The sequence below is a fragment of the Lonchura striata genome, chromosome 1 (assembly GCF_050655825.1).
Source record: "Lonchura striata isolate lonStrDom1 chromosome 1, ASM5065582v1, whole genome shotgun sequence".
NCBI classification, from domain to species: Eukaryota; Metazoa; Chordata; class Aves; order Passeriformes; family Estrildidae; genus Lonchura; species Lonchura striata.
Genome location: NC_140703.1, coordinates 57,702,038 through 57,724,224, shown reverse-complemented (window position 1 = coordinate 57,724,224; position 22,187 = coordinate 57,702,038). Strand labels below are relative to the sequence as shown.

At 41.0% G+C, this 22,187-nt stretch overlaps 1 protein-coding gene across 8 annotated transcripts in view; it reads right to left on the bottom strand.

Moving 5' to 3' along the window:
• Positions 1 to 22,187, bottom strand: part of DIAPH3 (diaphanous related formin 3) — a 208,424-nt gene that overhangs the window by 98,095 nt on the left and 88,142 nt on the right. For all 8 annotated transcript variants that reach the window (XM_085576840.1, XM_031504802.3, XM_077781371.2 and 5 more), the window contains 2 exons: positions 17,753 to 17,854; positions 6,818 to 7,057 (listed from right to left, as the gene is read on the bottom strand). In XM_085576840.1, the coding sequence (XP_085432966.1) occupies positions 6,818 to 7,057; positions 17,753 to 17,854 (342 nt within the window). The remainder of the gene's footprint in view (positions 1 to 6,817; positions 7,058 to 17,752; positions 17,855 to 22,187) is intronic.

Sequence of the window (22,187 nt, the reverse complement as noted above, 5' to 3'; positions counted from 1 at the left end):
AGCCGCAAACAAACCGATCCCCAGTTCGGCGGGTAGTTCATATAACACTACTCCGCTTCCCTGTCCCTCAGCCCAGTCGCTGCAGTACGATGCGGCAGCCGCCGCTGCGGCAGAGCGCGGGGCGGCTGCTGTCGCTGCTCCCGAAGCTGCCGCTGCGGCAGAGCGCGGGGCAGCCGCTGTCGCTGCTCCCGAGGCTGCGGCTGCGGCGGGCGCTGCGGGAAAACTGCGGCAAAACTCTCCCTCTCTCCCGAAGTCGGGTATTATCAGACAGGCATCCCGGCATTGCCCGCAGGCAGATTCTGGCCCCTCTGAGAATACCCTAGACACCCCGCAGAGCGGTGCAGGCACTGTCTCTGCTTCTACCCGTTCCCCTTCTTCCCCGCGCTGTACAGCCCCGTCCCGTAGAGACTCCGTTCGTTTTCAATTATCCCAGACCCCCGAATATCCCTCATCCCCCATCCTCCATCCCCAAACCCCACGAAATGGCTTCCCTTCTTCCCCCTTCCCCAGGACACAAGATGGAGGTGACCGCGTGGGTTTTCCCGCCACTCGTGCTCCTTCTTCCCATGATCCCTGTCCTCCCCCCTCCCATAATCCCTTCCGGCAGACCAACCCCTTCTGCTCCCCGGATTTCTCCGCCCACCTCCCTCCTCCACCCCCCGTCAACTCCCCCTCCCTTGAATTATTCAACACCCCACCCCTCAGCTCCACCCCCGGGGAGGGGAGTCCCCACCATACCACTCCCCCTGCTCCAGACCACGCCTCGTCCCCTGGTTCCCACGACCCCACTTCCAGTTCCCACGCTTTCGGTTCCGGGGGGGGGGAGCGTGGGAACCCCGATCCACCCCAGTCCCTACCTGCCTTCTCGGCCGCACCTGTCACCTGTACCCCGCGGCAGGGGGGTAGGCCCCTTGCACAGTGGTCCCCCATCCCCCAGCAGACCATCAAAGAGCTCTGCAAGGCCAAGAAGGGGTTCGGGATGGAAAGCGAATACTTCCGAGGCTTATTAAAAGCAACCCTCTCCTCCAAAGAATATGTCCCAGCAGACATGCGAACTCTCTTCTCCTGTTTAATTACCCACGGAGAATTCCTCATCTGGGAGTCCGAGTGGAAGCGGGAGATCAGAGAGGTGTTACCTGACCTCTGGGCCAATGCAGATAGCTCTAGGGATGAGGATGGGGCTGTAATATCGCTAGACCACTTGTGCGGGGAGGGAGATTGGAAAATGGGGACCAAGCAGGCGGAAAAAATCCCCAGAGAGGCGCTGCAAGTCAGCACTAGGGCAGCAGAAAAGGCGTTTTTTAAGTTAAGACCCAGCGGTACGGTTATTAACTTCTTGTCCCTAAAGCAGGAATCCCTAGAACCTTTTGTCGCGTTCGTGGATCGCTTGCATCACGCGATGGAGGCTCAGGTCCCGGACGAGAGGCTGCGAGAGGGGATGCTTGCCACAGTTGCGAGGCAGAACGCTAACGACGCGTGCCGGCAAGCAATCCTCAGTCTGCCCCTGGACCCTGAGCCTACCCTTCAAAGCATGCTACAAGTCTGTGCGAAGAAGGTGACAGTTCCTGCTAAAGACATTCCAGAGACTCCTAAACCACCCACAAAGAGAGTAGCCTTCGTTGAAGCCGTGACACCGCCAGCCACCCCTTCTCCAGATCGCCGCCCTACAGGAGCACCCCCGAGGGGACAACAGCACCATCAGGCCTGCAATCTATGTAGGCAGAAGGGACATTGGGCTTCCCAATGCCCGCTGAGAGACGAGTTTTTTAGGTTTAAACAACAGCGACAAGAAAAGAGTGCCCCCAACTCGGGGGGAAAACAAAAAAACTGAGTCATCAGCGCAGTCCCTCCCTGCGCGAGGACATAAATATGGTGGGTTCTATAACATCAGAAGAGGGGAGGGACAACTACCTGCAATGCCCACCTGAGGACATTTCACTGGACTTGACACACCAGATTATGGCTGACAAACCAGCCTATATGAGAGAAGACGTGGATTTCATTCCCACTGCTTGGCTGGGTCGAGGCCCGAACCAGCCCAAGCCGATACTTAACATCGTATCTGGTTTCTCCCCATATAGGTTGGCCCTGACTGAAGCTCTGCACCTAAGGGACAGCGACTGGCACTCCATCGCTGTCGACACAGAGGACCCAGGAACCTGGAAGAACCTCCACAGTAAGTACATCGTTCTTGGGGACACAAAATTCACGCCTCTCGAAGTCACTATTGCACCATCCCTAACATCCAGGAACACCGAGCGATTAGTGGTGTGGCTGCACTGCCCCCATCCTCCAGTCTTCCTTCCCAAGGGCCAAATCATCGCCCAAGCCATTCCAGCATCTGGGCCTCCGGCACACCCTGAGGATCTATGGAAGAAGTCAGCGAAGAAGAGCTACCAGGTGTGCCAGGCCCAGGTCATAGGGAAGGAAAGACCAAAGCTCTCCTGCTATATGCGGAAGGATGGGGAGTACAAACACCTAAGCGGTCTCCTAGATACAGGAGCAGACGTGACAGTCATTCCCGCACGGGATTGGCCGTCACGCTGGGAATTGCAAAACGTGGCGGGGAAAATTCAAGGTGTAGGGGGTTCTCAATTGGCAAAGCAATCAAAAAACATCGTAAAATTTGAAGGGCCGAACGGACAATCGGCCTATTTACGCCCGTTCGTATTAGATTACACAGAACCCTTATGGGGGAGAGACCTGATGGCCCAGTGGGGGGTCACAATTAACATCCCGACCCCCCAGGTTTTTCGGGCAACAGTCACTGAGGAGCGTCCTACCCGGAAACTTAATTGGCTCACAGATACACCAGTGTGGGTAGAGCAGTGGCCGCTCAATAAACAGAAATTAAAAGCGCTTCGGGAGCTCGTGAAGGAGCAACTTGCCAAAGGGAATATCCAAGAAACAACATCCCCCTGGAATTCCCCTGTCTTTGTCCTGAAAAAACCTGGCAAAGACGAGTGGCGCCTCCTTCATGACCTTCGCGCCATCAACAATGTAATAGAAGACATGGGTCCTCTCCAGCCAGGGATGCCGTCCCCCACGATGTTACCAGAAAATTGGGAATTAGCTGTCATTGACATCAAAAATTGTTTTTTCCAAATTCCCCTACACCCTGATGACGCACCACGGTTCGCCTTCTCGGTTCCTTCCATCAACCGAGAAGCCCCAATGGAGAGATACCACTGGAAAGTTCTTCCCCAAGGCATGAAAGTCAGCCCAAGCATTTGCCAGTGGTACGTCTCTTCATTGCTGTCCCCTGTGCGTGCAGCCACCGAGGGCGTGATCATCCAGCACTATATGGATGATATTCTTATTTGTGCCCCCAACAGCGATCTACTTACACACGCGCTTGAACTGACAACCAGTGCATTGGTTGCTGTAGGATTCGAGCTGCGAGAAGATAAGATTCAAAAAATGCCACCTTGGAAGTACCTGGGTTTAGAAATAAACAAGCGGACCATTGTTCCGCAGAAATTGGCCATAAAAAATTCAATTCGGACTCTAGCCGACGTACAGCAGCTGTGTGGGTCTTTAAACTGGGTTAGACCCTGGTTAGGTATTAACAACGAAGACCTAGCCCCTCTTTTCAATTTATTGAAAGGGGGGGAAGAGCCTAGTTCTCCCAGGGAACTCACTCCAGAGGCCAAAGCTGCTTTGCAGAAGGTTCAGGAGGCAATGTCTGCCAGGCAGGCCCACAGGTACGATCCGGGCCTGCCCTTCAGATTCATCATATTGGGCAGACTGCCACACCTCCACGGTGTCATCTTCCAATGGGCAGACACCCTAGGAAAGGGCAAGGATCAGGACAAAAGGGACCCACTCTCCATCATAGAGTGGGTATTCCTGAGTCATTCACGATCCAAAAGGTTGACACGGCCACAAGAGCTGGTGGCAGAGCTAATCCGCAAAGCGAGAACGCGGATTCGGGAGCTGGCGGGGTGTGACTTTGATCACATCCACATTCCTTTGAAATTAGAATCGGGCCAATTCACAAAGGCAATGTTAGAACACCTGCTGCAAGAGAATGAATCATTGCAGTTTGCACTAGACAGCTACACCGGAAAAATTTCTGTTTTGAGACCGGCCCACAAAATTTTCAATTCCGAAATCCAATTCACTCTGTCAACAAAACAAATTCAGAGCAAAAAACCCTTAAAGGCTCTAACAGTTTTTACAGACGCGTCCGGAGGGTCCCACAAGTCAGTAGTGACTTGGAAAGATCCTCAAACTCAGCAGTGGGAGGCAGATGTTGTTGAAGTAAAAGGATCCCCTCAAATAGCTGAGTTGGCCGCAGTCGTTAGAGCTTTTGAGCGGTTCTCTGAACCTTTTAATTTGGTAACTGATTCGGCCTATGTAGCAGGTGTAGTGTCTAGAGCACAGGATGCAATCCTGCAAGGTGTCTCCAACGATGCCCTTAACAGGTTGCTCTCTAAGCTGATAAGGCTAGTCTCCCACCGAGAGCAACCGTTTTATGTGATGCATATCAGGTCACACACCGACCTGCCGGGGTTCTTGGCCGAGGGCAATCGCCGTGCCGATTCCCTCGCTGCCGCCCCCGCACAGCTGGCGCCGCTCCCAGACAAGTTCCAGCAAGCAAAGATCAGCCACCAGCTTTACCACCAGAATGCGCCTGGTCTGGTCCGGCAGTTCCATCTAACCCGGGACCAGGCCAAGGCCATTGTGGCCACATGCCCATCCTGTAAGTCGCTCCCACTACCATCGGTGAGCGCAGGGGCTAATCCTAGGGGTCTGAGGTCCTGTGAAGTGTGGCAGATGGACGTTACTCATATCCCCTCCTTCGGGAAAATGAAGTACGTCCATGTCTCCGTGAACACCTTCTCTGGAGCAGTTTTCGCCTCTGCCCACACAGGGGAGAAGGCCAAGGAAGTAGAGAAACACCTGATACAAGCCTTCTCCATGCTAGGCGTCCCAAAACAGATAAAAACAGACAATGCCCCCGGGTACACATCCAAGGAATTCGCAGGCTTCCTGCAGCAATGGGGAATAGAACATAAAACTGGCATCGCCTATTCCCCGACAGGTCAAGCCGTGGTAGAGAGGACTCATCAAAGCATCAAAAGGATGCTTAAACAACAACAGTCGTCAGCTAAAAATGAGTCCCCCCAAGTTCAGTTAGCGCGGGCCCTTTTTACCATCAATTTCTTAAACTGTTCCTTCGAGTGCCTCAACCCCCCCATCGCGAGGCACTTTAATTCCTACGAGCAGAGCAAGGTCAGGGAGAAGCCGCCAGTTCTCATTAAAAACCCTGAGACCTGGCGGCAGGAAGGACCCTATGACTTGGTCACCTGGGGACGGGGGTACGCTTGCGTATCCACGCCCTCAGGCCTGAGATGGGTCCCTTCCAAATTCGTCAGACCATATGTCCCTAAGACCCAGAAGAGAAAACCAGACAGTCCTCAAGTTGGGTACGCCGCCCTCCGACGGCGGAAAAGGTCCCCCTCACCTGGTCCCCCCTCTTCCCTCCCTGGCTCCTGGGATTCTCTGTTCCCCTTTGAGTTAGACCTCCCCTACCTCGACTATTAATTTCAGTTACTTTCTAAAGAAACAGGACTTTTGCTGCTGCTGGGACTCATTGTGTTTATTACAAGCTTTAACATAGTGATGAACTGAAACCCTTAAACAAAGAAGGGTTTCAAGAAGAAGAATTTCCAGAAAAAAGAAACATCTAGTTTCAAAATGAGCCCAGTGACTGTGAAGCCCCCGTTTAAAGACTTACTTTATCCTCTTCACCTTTCTTTCTTTTTAAACAAAAAAAGGAGGAGATGTGGAGTTGCGTTATGTATATGTTTTATTATCCCTGTATTATGTATTGGTTTATTCCTTTGTACCCCCGTGTGCAACTTGGTTTATCCCCAATTTTCCCGCCTTGTCCGCCCTTCCCGCCTTCCCAGTATCTATCCATCACCCTGAAAGAGGCATTTTACCCCCCCCCGGGTGCCTTGTCTATCACTCGGTGCCCCTTCCCATCCATCCAGAAGCTTCTACTCAGGGCACCGGGTGATTGGGCGAGGACCTGGGGCTCCCCCCATATCCTTCCCCCATTGGACCCCACCATATCCCCCCATCCCGGAGCCACCCCCTATCCCTATCCCCATTGGTTGTTGGATACCCCTCCCTTACAGTTTATAAGCCAGTGCAAGCACCTTGTGCTTGTTCTTGTTGGCTGGCACCGTTCTAGGATATTTAGCCCCGTTGGGCTACAATAAACTCGGACTTAGCCCCCAGCAGGATCCGCTCTTCATTTACCACCGCGAGGCTTGCTAGCGCTGCCCGGAACCCACAAAGGCACTCTCCAAACCCCAGCTGGGAGCGGCGGAGGGTGCCTCCATCGCCCGCCCTCGCCCCACAAGAGCTAGCCGGGGCTGAGATAAAGGGAACCGGGGCGGGAGCGCGGCATAAGAGAATCACATAAGGAGTAAATTCATGTCCTAAGGAAAACATAACTGTATTAAAACAAACTAAGATGTGATAGATATCTTAGATGTGCTCAGACATATTAAAATTACAAAACTGTCATCAGGTCCTTACATAACCTTATTTAGTTTGGGTTTTCTACTATTCCCTTAAAATAGACTCACTTAAAAGTGATTAAATGCAAATCAGTTCTAAGATGACTATTCATGGATTAGCTGTACTGTTGAAACTATCAACTAATGCCAATAATAAGGAAAATAAATAGTAAGCAAATAATTAACTGCTGGAAAAACATCAAAACCAGAGTATTTATGCAACATTCTAAAACAAAAAAAAAAGTGAATGTAATACTCAACATGGTCATTTTAAAACTCACTTTACATAGCGAGCTGAGATTATATCCAAAGGTCTGTGCATTCCGAGAACCTGCATTCATGTAGTTTCCCATTAACAATACTAGTTCCAGTAGCTTGCTAAAGCTTTTACTCTTCTTTATCTCTTCACAGGCAGCACTGACAGCCATGATGTCGGGTTTGATGTTGTTCACCTGCTCCTCAAACTGAAGCTTAAAAAGAATAGCACTGAGCCGTGGCCGTAGTCTCTTCACGTTGCTCATCTGATTGAAAAGAAAAATAGAAGATTTCCTTTAAAATTCATGGTACACTTTGGCACTGTACAAATGCATACGCTCTGAAATGATTTATTGGTGTGACAGGCTTGAAGAAGCAATATATCTGCTATAACTGATAGCAAATGAATGAATGAATGAGAGACACTTGGGTAAGCAACTGAAATCCCATCTTATGGTTAATAGGAACTGCTCCCATCCTTTCCAAATAACTAGTATGTGTAAGCAATAAAAGATAAAGTGTCATCATATATCACATCTGTCAACTCATATACCAAATCCTATAAAACTAATCCAAGTTTATGACCCAGTAGTTGCAAAGGAATGAAAGTAGTTCACAAATTTTGTATAACTCCGGATGTACCAAAACAAGACGAATCTCATTTTCTGGTGCAAATATTTGAAAGCTGACGTCAATAAGAGCCTATGATAAACTTGCAGGAAAATAACAGTTTTGAAAAAAATCTTTGAAACACTTAATATAGCATACACTAATACATACCAATATTCATACCCCCTACACTCCTGTATACTAACCTAATACAGTTCATTAGGTGCAGCTGAATGCTTCCAGGAAAACAGCTTCTGTAGATCATATACAAAAAATTTGCCTTTTTCCATGGCTTACTGATTGTGAATTTTCAACAGAAAGTTTGACTTTCTTATATACTAGGTCCCTGAATTCTCACTCCAGACATACTTTGCACATTGTTTACTACATCCGCACAAGGAACACTAAAAATTATTAAATTAGCTGCTTATCTTATTTTTCTCTATCCCTGTTTTTTCATCAATTTCATGAATTCCATAAGATCTCCTTCCTGATATTTGTCTTCTTCATTCTCAAGGCAAGGTTCAAGACAATAATTTCTTTACAATTCCCAGAATCTTAAACTAAGTTTTCACTTTTTATTTTTCTTAATAAGGAACACATTGTTTCCAGCTATCAGTACTTCTTAATGCAAGAAACAAGTGCAATAATATTGGCACTTCTACAAAGCAGCAAGCTTCATATAATGGCCTTAAACTTTTGCCTTTAAATTGGACATATTCCCCTCCAAACCACAGTGATACCTTAAGGGTTTTACAGAATATTTCTCAATACAGATCTAGTCTACCAATGTGAAAATTCCTCTGACAGTGCAGCATTCATAAGTCATATGGCACTGATTATCCCCAGAGACCCAGTGTAAAGGATAATGGTGACACTCCATCCATTTTCAGTATAAAGTGAAACTGAAGGCTGTTTCAGCCAAAGGGTTTGATATAGAAGCAGAAGAGGATGGAATTTACAATTTATTTTACTGGTTTTACTGTGACAGTAGAAGAAAATAAAATCAGGTAGAGTTAACATTTTATGTCACTAGGCCATTTCAGAATTGTCTGCATAGCTGTGCAGCCACATGATGATGTCTCATTGAAGTAAACACACCATTTTGCATTTTAGTTCAGGTAAAAAAATCTTTATGTAAAATAAGAAATCATTTCTACTGACCGTACTTTGCTTTTCATCATAGAGCAGAGCACATAATCAGGATGTCTTTCAAATTAAACTAGGTTGAAAATCAACTGTTATACTTCAGTTGACTGACTGCCTCCAGCCTGTTCATCAAGTAAAACACTTAAAATGCACACTTAAAACACTTAAAGTGTACTTAAATTGTACACTTTGAACATTATTAGCTCAGTACCAACTGTAGGCAGATACTCTATTCTTGTACTACATGAAATAGCATCCAACAAGTGTGGTAAAATTCTTACTTAAGAAAGGATAAATAAGTATAATGGCACTTGAATTTAAACAGCAAAATAGAAACAGAAATACCTAAATTCCACATGAAATTAACACCATACGCTAACAACTTTATACCTAATTTAAGAATAACTATATAAAAGAATGTTAAGGTAGTGGACAGAGGCAATGTCATAAATTCATTCTCCAAGTTCTATCAGGAAGAATCACTATTAACTCCTTTTACTCAATTATCTTACTAAATGTGTATATGTACTACTACTTCTCAGAATCTTGAGAACATGTTTTTAGTTTTAAGTTTTTCCTAAAGTTAGCCAGAAAAAAACTGAGACTAAACTAGTAAAAAATCCTCACAATATTCCATTGAAATTATCTATATTTTTAGCATTTAATACCCTACTCAGGGTGCAAGAGAGAGGATCATTAATATTAAACCATAGAAACTAAAAACATTCAGTGTAATTTTCATTGATTTTAAATGGTATTGAACTCCAGATACTACTGAATCACCAGAAGATGTATCATTTGTTGACTCTTGGCTTTTCAGACAGGCAGATCATTGAAACTGAAATAATCACACACTTTTGACCACAAAGATGTGTTGCACAAACATGAGCATGCACATCTGCATAAAAGGTGCAACGTTTTCATCAGAACCACTTAACTACAAAAAATTCAGATGTCCAGTATGTAAATATGTAATTCTTAAAGTTGAATGTAGAAATATGTAATCTTAAAAATTAGAAATAGGAACACATGCCAGAAACACAAAAGAAGTGCCACTGGGATTGATATTACTGCTATTACTAGTATTATTGTTGTTGTTGAAAATGCTCTGAAATCCATGCACAACACATGTTGTTGGTATTATTTCTTTACCTGTTTGCTAAGTCAATAATTGAGAAGAGTTTCCTAAGTAACATATGGCTTTTTTTGTGACATGTAGTTCACAGTTATATTCAAAATGTAAAACCCAAACACCCTACCACAAGAGGTGCTAAGAATTTAAGTGCTGCAATGCTGACCATCTTAACACCCTGTATTTTTTTATCATAAGTTTATCATATAAGGACATAAGTTTACATCAGTCTTGATAATGGAATTCTGAAACGAACAAGCCAAATAACTAAAAGAAGGAAGTTGAATTAGAAACCTATACCTGTCAGAGAGCTCAGTGTACAGGTAATGAAGTCTACTCCTTTTGTGTAATAGCCCACAAGAAGAGTCTCACTACAAGCAAGTCCAAATGGGAACTGACTTATGAGTTGAGCTACCCAGTAGCAGCTCTCAGAGATCTCACATCCAACAGCAAAGACAGTTTTTTCTCTCAAATACAGCATAAATCACAAGGCAACTACAAGAATGTGCAATCTGATATATGTGTACTCTCACTATCTTTTTCTGTTGATGTCAGGTAAAGGAAAGCATCTCAGAAGTTTCACTGACACTGCATTTTGATCAATGAAGGGGTTTCATTCCTGTCACAAGCTCATAGAAAAAAACACTCCAAGTGCTTCAGTTTCATACCTTCTTTAAAAGGAGCAACAGTGCTGAGGCTGTCAGACCACCTGAAAATTTCCTCATCCAAAAAGTAAAATAACAGTTACAGCCAAGCTGACTAAAGAGAGCAAACTGGAACACCATTCCCTGTGGATAATGTATGGCTTTCACCTCTGCAGCATCAGTGAACTCCTAAGAATGCAGAGGTAAAAATTGAGAATTTCTGATCTTATCTTTAAACCCAGGCACTTGAAAAGCAGGAAAAAATCAAATAGGAAAGGACTGATACCTTAACAGATATTTTATCATATTTAAAGACGATAAAAGAACATCCTGCTCAATTTGAAAAGGACAGCTAACATGCCTAAATCTTAGTGAAAAACAGCAGATGATTTCCAGTGAATAAAGATTTACAGAATCTTTTGATTCTGGAAAGATCAAACACTACTTCAAGTATGGAAAGTCAATTCGCAATAAAAATCAGTATTTTTGTTGAAATGTTTTTATGTATATGTGGAAATAGTACCTCTTTCTTCACCTTTGACATATTCTTTTTCCCCAAGGAAATGATAATAAAGTCAAGAACTGCCAACACAAAATTAAAATTACTTAAGAGGAATTGAGTACATATATACACATATATACATACACACACATATATATATGTGTGTATACATGCAAACAATTGAACTAATGACATTTCAACCTATTAGCAGTGATGGAGAGCATGTCCTGTTACTATGCTTCTCCAGCCTGAATTATAAACAGCTTGAACTATTAACTAAGTTTCTTGCAAATCCAACATTTTCCTAAAGGATATTCAGAGCAGAATAGAAGGCAGTGTATTGTAAGCAACACAGGGACAACACCTATCAATTACCTCCTAGTCACACATAGGCGACTTGTCTTGTGCATGACAGTGCACGGATTTGCAGCGCAGAAAATCCCTGGTACTCTTTTGGATTGCATTATGTGCAACAAAGATGGCCCAGCAAGGTCAGTGAGCATATCTCAGAAGTGCCAATGGGAGCTACAACACAGCTGTCAAAATAAGCTGAGCTTACAGTCTTCATGCTGAAATTCACAGGAAGGTAAGTTGTGTGAAAAGAAAGTGGTCTTTTTCATTTGTCTTATCCAAAAAACACAATTAGATATACTGACATCTTGATCAGTATGAAATGCAGACAGCTTTTGATTCTCCAAGTTGAAACCAGACAATGACATTTTCCTAAAAAGGAATCTTCCACAAAGGGGAGGGTCCAAATTTCCCAAATTCTTCTATTTTTAGCCAGCCTAACAGATGTCTGAAAGGCTATTTTCATTAAAAGACACATATGGAGCAGATGCTACTAGACTAGAAAAAGTTTCCTTGTGGGAAACCAAGTCAAGAGTTTAATATAGGTAAAAATCCTCTGGAAAACCTCTAATCCATACAGGTAGCAAAAATAAATAAATTAACATCAGAAGTCAAGGGCAGATGTCATTGAGTAATTTAAAATCAAATATTTTAGTATCAATCCAGATGGAGTAAATCAGACGTAAAAGTAAATCAGATGTAACTGTATTCCAGATCGAAAAATCTGACTTTAAAATAAATGCCTCACTTTCTGTCTGGCTACTACTAGGAATCCACCTCCTAATGAAAAGTCTACTATAAAGAATATCCCAAAACAGAGGTAATGAAGACACAAGATCAAGTTCTGGATGAGAATGTCTCAAAATCATGACAGCAAGTTTAGCACTTCCCATCAGCTTGAACCATCATAATTCCCACACAAAAGTGGAATTTGATGTTACATAGCTAGCAGCTGATTTTAATGTCTTTGTTGTGAAAGACAAGACCTATTACAAAAAAGTTCAGGCCTCCAACCATCCCTATCTGGTATCATCTTCTCTATTGACCCAACAAGGTGTGTCCCAGTTAATTTCCTAAGAAGGAAGATATGTGTCAATGATCATGACGGTACTGCTAAGGAAAAAACACTCCACTGTAGAACTTCTCTAGCCCTATCAATAGCAAATTCAGTAATGACTGGGGAATCTTTTTCCATACGGTTATTTGATGTATTTGGAACCACAGTTAATCTGTGGCAAAAACAGTCTGATATGTCACATAAGTGAATGCTAGAGAAGACAGGTTGTATGACTTGGAGAAAGTTCCTCAATTCTTGGAGCTCAGCACTTGGAGCTCCACTGATCTCTAATGTCTGAAGCTGGAAAGGTGAAATAACTGCATATTACTTTCAGGCTCTAGGGATTTAATAAGTATTGATCAGTCTCAAAGTTCTTTAGCACAACTGCCCTACACTACCTAGTCATTTGGATACCTAAGTCAATTTAGGTGTCTGAATTCCAAAAAATCCTTGAATTTGCTAAGTCAAAATGGCAGGATCATGGTCCTTACTCAACACAGAAGTGTTTTCCTTATGATGTGTAAAGCATGACATGAATATTAGAGGGTTGCTTACATTAGTAGTGAAGAAAAACATCAAATCAGATCCAGGACAGGCTCTTGACAGAATGTGCAAAGTGAATGGCTGCAAACAAAAGATGGGGACCCTTCAGAGAAATAACATTCCTGCTCTAAAGCTGTAGCAAAATCTGCCAAGAAGAAAACTGAGATAGTCTGTGTGTGGGCTAGAACAAATAATAAGCACCCACTTAGCCATCTGAATTAGTATCAGGCAGCAAGACAATTTTTTAAACTGTTCTTTAGATTAACTACACAAAATGGTTTTACCAGAACTAAACAGAGATGAGAGTAAGATCTGCTTATACTGAAGCATTTACAGGAGCACTCATCTATAATATGGAATCACAATCTTTCACTGATGGAAAGGAAGTAATATAAGCAAATCCAATGACAACTTCAAATAGATCAGTGCTGATCATTCATGATGGCCATTTTCAGAAGGTATTTCTGGAGCCTTGCTCTCTGCCCTTACTTAGGTTCAAGGTTTGAAATACGTCAATATTACATGAGTTAAGGATGTTCTCCTTCGCAACAGCATATGTAACTTGACTGCAATTTGTCATAAAGACTTTTTAACTCTCACAGATGGCATATAATACACAGTTAATTTTTGGCAACACTCCTGGAAAGGCTGGAAGTACTGAAAGAGAACATTGACAAGGCAGAGCAGCACATACACATGACATCTAGAAGACACAGAAGATAAGGTTTGCAAATAGAAATTAACACAATCAAAATATCTCACAGCCCAGATGCACTTCAGTACTTCGGAATTTTAAACAGACTGAAATGTCACTATAGCTGTGTCCAAGCATCAAGTATTATGAAAGACAGAGTATGCCTCTGCAGAAGCAGTGATAGTATATTTTCCAGACAACAGTGGAAAAAAATTAATACACTTTTGAGTTATCCTCAATGAGAACATACAGGTGAAACTATCAGCCGAATATGGAATTGATCAATTTAAGTGTCTGCTGAATTATTTAAGACAAACTAGCCTTCATCAGGCCTTACTCTAATCTTCAATTTACTCTAGTGAAATCTTTTCCTTTGGTAGGAACTCATTAAAAACACATCCATCAGTGAACAAGCTGTGAAGCCACATGAGGATTGCTTGCCAAATTCTATTTGGGTTAGCTGTCAGTGAATTTCACAAGGTCTGAACATTAATTATTTCTGAAACAATATTTTGTAATTCCCTCAATTTTATCTTTGAGCAAATATAAATGATCAAGGAAAAATCTGTTTCCTCTTTTTTTACCACTAGACAATATGGGGAAATCTTTCCAAATGTCTCAGATTACAAGAAAAGAAAGACAGCAGGAGCTATCACACATGGCTCTTGAGGCAGTTCTCATATGTAAGAATGCTAGCCTACACTTACCTCCACCTGAGGTCAAGTATCTACTAATATCATCCTGTCAAGCACTGGAAACTTTTTACATTAGAAGTGTTTACAAACAACATCACAACTTCAATTCCTTAAATGGAATTGCATTTATATATTTCAAGCCATATGGACCAGGACCATTTAATACCACTAAAGATTACAGGCACTAATGAGGCTACATAAAATCATAGAATCTTTTGTGTTGGAAGGAATCTTAAAAATCATCTAGTTCCAACTCACCTGCCATAGGTAGGGACACCTTACACCAGACCAGGTTGCTCTGAGCCTCATTCAACCTAGCCTTGAAAAATTTCAAGGAACAGGGCATCCACATTCTCTTGGCAAAATGTTCCAGTTGTCTCATGCTGGAATTTACTACTGGATTCAGCTATATGCATGCAGCATTATCAATTCAGAACTACTTTTTGGAATGGTTCCTAGGGCAAAGAACACTTCAAATATGTTGGCATGAGTAGGTCTGAAGCATTGCTGTGTGGGCAGCAATTGCTTAGCATTGCTGTGTGGGCAGGAGAGGGAGAAGAGGCAGATGTGTGGTGCTGTAAAGTTGGGGAACTACAGTTACAGGACACTGAGGGGAGGTGCAGCAAAGATCTGGAACCATCTGGTATGGGACTAAACAGTGCCATGCACCACTGTGCCTCGATAAATGCCCTGAAATGTCAGACCTAGAGGCACAGGCATGCCTGATAAAGAACATCAAAATTGTGATTACTTAAATGGAATTGTATTTATGGATATCAAACCATACAATACATTTAAAATTCACAAAGATAATCTTCATCATTATCAAGTTTTATTCAAGATTCAGCATGGGTTGTGGGTTTGATCCCTATATGGGCTATGCCCTTAACAGCTGGAGTCAATGATCCTTGTGGAACCCTTCCAACTGAGAATATTTTGTGATTCTGTGGTAATCAATGAAACCACCAAGAAAATAATATGAAGGCTAAAGAAGTTTTGAAGAAAGTTTACTGCAGTAAGTATAACCAAGTCCACAACAAGAAATATGGTAAAACAAAACGCAATTGAGTATTTATTTTTAATCAAGCACAAGCATATCTCATAATGAAAGGAAATCTCATAATGAGCAAGGAAATACAATATTCAATATAAGATCAAGTTAAAGTAACAATAGCAAACTAAATTTTCAGTAAGATGAACAGAATTAATGTAGTTGTCATGAAATAGTCAATGAATCTGTACAAGCTCCTCCCTGTCCCCCTCCCACCTCCAAAAAACCCCCACAACCCTAAACCAAAAACAAAGCTCCACAGTAATAGGTGATTATATCTGCGCGCTGAGACATCAGCTTGGAGTAAGTGAAAGAAAGAACCTAGCAGTAAATAAAGTTTATCTAAAGAAAACCCAAAGTCTGGAAGAAAAGATAAGGGCCATAAAGGCTTTATTTTATACTTACTGCTGAATGAACAGAAAATATAAAAATGATAAATAACTTAGAAAAGAGAAGGCAGGAACCACAAAAGCAACTCATAGGGTCAATTCAAAGAAAACAAATCCTCACAACCGTAAGAGAAAAACCCAAACAAAACCCCAAAACCACAAGCAGCACTCATGAAGGAAACCCGAACTCTTTAGAATCATGCCTTCAAGGTCTTTAAACCAACAACAAAAGTTAATTAACCTTGGTTGAAGCATACAATACTGTAACAGTCACAGACAGGCAATATCTCACTAAGTGTCTTGCTGCTTGTTTTAGAATATCAAATCTTGACTTTCAATTCAAATAACAGGTTTCTATGATGAAAAAAAAATTTATTACACAAGTAGTAAGTAGCCATTTATTCACTATTTAGATTCTTAGGAATCAAATAGTTTAATTGTTCCTTTAATCACAACTTCAGAGCAAGTTAACATGGAATCTCCTAATTCTCTAAAAAAACGTAACTATAAAACACACCTCATCTAAAAGAATTCAAGTCCTGCATTTTGTATTCAAGTTTGATTCTCCTCATTTAAAACAAACAGCAAAAATTAAGGGATAAACCAAAAATTTTAAGGAAAAATAAACAAAACCAACAAAACCAGCAATAATGTGAAAATTCACATTAGCATTAACAGTGGCTTCCTAAGAAATGAGAAGAATTTCTCAGCCCACTCCGTGGACAACAATAAAAGAAAAGATATGGGGAGCCAGATGGAGCTTGAAGAACTTTGATGAAAAGTAAATGGATAAGATTCTATATTCAGAGTAAAAAAAGTGACTTATTCAAATTTTCTCCCATTGGAACAGAAATGAAAAATGCTTCACATAATAAACATTGTTGCTTGTTCTCCGAAATCCTCTCTACTACATGCATAGAATCTGTGACATGACAGAAACTGATGATGGAGTTTGGTCTTGTTTGTAGACTTTTTTAGTGTTTTGCGGGGAAAAGCAAGGACTTGCACTTTTCAGTGGGAATCTGTTTGTTCCTTCAGAAAAGAAGTTCCAGAAATTTTTGAGATATAAGAACTTTTATGATCTTGTAAATTTATTTTATTTTTCTGAGTTATCACATTGCCTCAACTTTTAAAGACAAATTTATCAGAAAAGTTGGGTGCAGCAAGACTCTACCTACATTGTTACTGGTCTAGCTCTTCTTATCAACTGACAGTTCCATCTAACTGAGTAAGTATTATTCCCTCATGGGAAATTCCCTCAGATAAGATAATCTTAGTAATAACCACCTTAGGTTGAAATGCCAAGAATTGGCAAGAAAAATCAAAGACTTGTACAGATATATGCACCAGGAAACTGCATAGCATTACTCTGAGTTTTTCTGGATGAAGTAATTACCAACTGAATTATGAGCTATACAGAAATTAGATGCAAACTGTATTTCCATAAAAAGCATCAACTGCCAGCTCTGAACTAGCATTTTCTTTTTTTCACTTCCACTCTTCCTTTGTGAATTCAACCTGGAAGATATTACAAACATATCTTTCCAGAGGGAAGGGAAAAAGTGATTGGGGTACTCTTTACAGAACATGGCATAAAACACAGGAGGCAGGAGGCAGAGTAGGTCAACATGATCATTATGACATTATTTTCTTCTCATTTATGTGGAGAATAGAAAGAAAAACATAAGTGCAGAAAACCTCAGTAAAAAACATTAAGATTTATCAATGCAAACAAAAATAAGGCCAAACTATTTTAGGTATGAAAATTCAAAAATAGCTCTGTATTTCCCAGTGAAACTTTGCCACAGAAAATACCAAAGTTTTTATGGTTTTGGTTTGGTTTCTTTTGCAAAACAAAATAATTCTTTTAAACAAAGAGAATCCAAAATCATTCCAGAAGCAATTTTTCAATAATCAAGCCTTTCACATCTAGGATTAAGTCCAACAAAAGTCCAATTGAACAGCAGCACCTGTACTCTTCTCCCTGTCTGGAACCCCTTCACTTTGTGGAAGAAGCAACTGTCTCTTTTTTCTATAATATTATATTAAAACTGTATTTCCAGAAAGAACAAAAAAAAAAAAAACCACCAAAAAAAAAAAAAAACCACACCAAAAAAACCACTGTTATAATAAAACAGAACTCACCACAACACCAAACTGCTCTGGCTCAGACAAATTGTTATACTCGTTCTTGAACTTGGACAATGCATTCAATTGCTCTTGTTCAGGGAGGTGTTTTATTAAATTCTATAAAGGAAAATAAAATAGGTTAAAAATCTCAGATTCAATGTGGCTTCTATTGTTGTAAACAAATGGGTTTACATATGCATTACTGCCATACACTCCAAAGACAACATTCTTCCCTGAAGACAGCAGAATGTGGATAGCAACACACAAATTAAAGTAACTGAGAGTGTCAAAGATAAGTGATACAATACTGCCAGCACCTGACACTGATTCCACACACTTCCATAGTAATTTTTTAAAAACTGTTTTTAAAGAAAGAATGTGTGTGATAGGCATGATGGAAACAGAACACTTCAAAGAAACAGAACAGGAATTTCAAGTATAACATAGCCAACCAAAGGCTGGCAAGAATTTCTAATGCTAAATGAAAAGTATTTTGAAAAAGAAGAATTAATTTTTAAGTATCTCAAAACAAAAGTTTACAAGCATTACACTACCTTACTTACTTACACTACTACTTAGAGCAAAAACTTGCTAGAAGTAGTAAATCAGAGGTGGGATTCAGCTTCAGCTGAATTCAGTAGTCAATATGGGAAGGTTGGACACATATAAAGTGAATGTCTTACAGGTAAAGGAATCAAAGATTTTACCTTCATCTGTTCATCTGAAGAATCCTCTGACTGCCTAGAGTTTCCTGAATACTTAGGCACATATTATTTACATAATGTCCAAGATTGTAGCACCAAGATGTTTCCTATTACCATCCCAGTAGAAGTTGCCTTGGGGCAGTTTTCCTTATCTCATGTTCATAGGCCCATCAATGTCTCGCCACGTGACTCAGAGATAACACTCTCCAGGAGCCAGTTCTATTTAACAGGTGATTAAGGACACACCTCGTGACTCAGAATAACATCAGCCCATTGTGAGATGCTCCGCCCAAGGGGAGGAGCTAGTCATTCCCACCTGGATAAATCCAGGGATTCCTAGACAGAGAGGCAGCCTTTCCACAGGTTTCTGAGAAGACAGAGCAACCATATGTGCCATTCCAAGAGGACTGCAGCCACTCCAATTTGGACTACTACCAGCACGCTGGCCAAGGGGGTATCAGGTTGTATTCTGACTTTGTCAGTGGTCTTCATTTTGCATCATTGCATGTGTTTTTGTCTTTTTCCCTTTTCCCAATAAATTGTATTTCTGACTTGGAGTCTCTCACTGGTTTTGCTTTCAAACTAGAACACATAAAGACACTCACATTTGGGTGTCTGAACCCCACTCTAATTAGCTTCTGCTAGGCTGGCTAAAAATGGCTTTTCGGATATTCTGGAAATAGAAAGCTTCTCACACACTTAATTATGGTATAAAATTTGAGTCGGTACCTCAATTCTGTCCCTTTCCAAGATGACGGCTGCAATTACTGAGCAACAGCCAGAGTCCCTACAGCCTGCTGTGTCTCACAGATTATGACTCTCGTGTTTCTGGTTACACATGGGTTAAGCTTCTGTCACAGTGAGAAAAACACAACAGATTTTCCTTTTTTAAAACACTCCCTGGTCTAGATTTTCCTTTCTTAAAACACTCACTGGTAAGATCACTCTCTGGAACTGAACTGAAGATTCAATCCATTTAACGCTGAAGCCAGTCTAGGATACACAGCCACCCCACTACCTATTACCATATTTCAAGAAAGAAACAAGACCAACTCCACCACTTCCCCATACTTGATGGAAAAGGCAGATATTTTGGTTGCCAACATTTGTTTTATTACCTTTCAACTAAATAGCTTTGGTGATATACAATGAGAAAAAAATAAATTGTTTCATTTAGTGAACAGAATCTCCATCTGAAAGTCTTAAAAAAACCCCTCATTTTGCCCACTGAAGATCCTAATTCCTTCTTTTACAGGAAATTCAGCCAGATGTAAAATTTACCTCTCTGTGGCCAGACAGATAAAAGTCATACCTATGCTTTGCTAAACATACTTCTTTAGTTTAAGAAGTATGTTTACTTTAGTTCACTACTCTTTTGAGTAGTAGCTGAAAAATATCCCTAAATCAGTAGACTGATTCAACAGAATGTCCATGCTCAAATAAGGATTTTGGTAAGAAAAGACAAAACTATTAAAAATGCATGAATGATGATGCTTAAAACAATAATGTAAACTTAAATTCTAGGAGCTTGATTTGGATATGGTCAAACTGAATCTTAGTGAACACTTACCACTCTTACATTTGGAAAAATATTTTTGTATAATGGACTACATTTATTAAATATGGATGAAGGTGTCTGGCACTAAATCAGTAACACTGAGCAAAAATGAAAGTGTACACAAGATACATTTTAAATTAGAAATTCATAACACACCTATTTCTTTTTTTTTGATATCCAACATTCCCATAAACAGCTTTAAATATAATATAATTCCTTAATATTTACTGAAATTAAAATGTTATTGTTTGAAGCAGAAATAGTTTTCATATGAAGAAAAACTGCCCACAAAACTTTCAAAAATCAAAAACAGTCAAGTGTTAGATGAATATTTTCAATTTTGAGCATCAGAACATAAAAGAAAAGCAACCAAAATAGAAGGAGCAGCTGATATCAAAGCAGTTTTTATGGTGCTCAGATAAAGCTTTTGAACAGCTAGAGATGAAACATATTTTGAATATCAAACAAAGAATAAGCAGGAGAAAGAATTTTGACTAAGTGACAGGAAACATTTCAATAATTAGTCATTGAGCTTTTGGATTACAACATGACTTGGAGTTTTTACATTTTTAAGCACTAGATCTAATTTCTAACTGAAGAGGGGTGGAGGGAGGACGATGGAGACAGATGGAGAAAAACTACATTTTATTTCTTAAGCTTAACAAGAGCTGGATTAAGAACAAATTTCCAACTTCAGAAACAGTGATATTTGGACCCACTGAACAAAACAGTTACAGCTAAAAAAAATTCTGCTGAAATCAAGAAATTCCTGAAAAGGAGAAGTACCATAATATCTAAGGTGACTTACTTGAATGAAGAAAATTAGCCATATGGTTGCAAACCTATGTATGCTTACCCTCTTCTTAGAATGATGAAATACATGGAACACATTTTCATAGCATGGTCATTATGCATACTTGAAAAGGATTTTGAAGGTAGAAATAGAGACATACAGCTGGATACTTGTTTAGTAATTTTGGTTACACATGAATGTGGATACCAGCTTTTTGAAGTAATAAGCACATTGTTCTACTTCTTTCAAAGAAAGCTGGGTGTCTTAAGCCCTTTCTCAAGTTCAAACTCAGTCCATTTTTCAAAGTTACTATAGGGTTGTTTTACCCAGAAATAAGCAACTTAGATGAACCCATTTGATAAATATCATTACATACAAACTTGCAGACTAAATTTGAAGCCTAAGTTCTACTAAATTTTCCACCTGATTTAGGTCCTCAAGACAGTAATCACTTAGCAAAAAAAATGCAGTCTATATTCTTGAGTGATACATACGACTGTGTTCATATAGGCTATTGTGCACATGATCACTTGTATTCCATTCCACTGATTTTTACACAATCACAGCAGCTGCTAATACCACTGTACTCTTGATGTAATTTTTCACTTTTGGCTCTTCATCTTCTTTTACCCTTTTCTTAAATAAAATTGTTCGCTCTCCTTCAAAAGCAAACACAAAAGTGCTCTGTGAGAACCCCGGTCTTATTCTGGGTTCCCATGTGGTGGTGAAATTTCTCCTCCAACCTGTGCTTCCAAAGAAAAACTGTGCAGGCTCTTGCTGTTCGGTCTCAAGGCAGTTTATTGTTAGTTATCTAAAAGATTGTCTTCTCTGGCTACTTTGGTTTGGTCAGCGGCCTGGACAGAGGCACACACACACCCTGATATCCTCTCTATCTGCTGTCTTCTCCTTCTCTCCCACCGCCCAGGGCTGCTGCTATCTTTTATATGATATATTACATATTGCATGTTTATAGTTTTCCCCCAATACCTACTACCTATATTACAAGGTGCTTTTCTACTCTAAACCAATCTGTGAGTGCCAACATCACCAAGAACATGGAGGCAAGGAAAAGGAAGGAGGAAGGACAGGGTCAGCCCACTTTCCTCCATCTTAGAACTTCTGACCCCCATGTACAAAGTAAAAACCCCCCTGTACAAGTGTTAAAACCCCCCTGTACAATACTAAAAAAAATTTCCCCTCTGTTTTGGAACTACTTTTACTATATTATCTAACCTTTTGTGACTGCTTGTTCCACCTCCAAAGTTGGTAACTCATTCCATGGCTCAAACCCAAAATCACAGCTGTTTCCAGCTGCCTGTCAGGGTCTAATGCCGTGCTCCCGCCCCGGTTCCCTTTGTCTCAGCCCCGGCTAGCTCTTCTCTGGGGCGAGAGTGG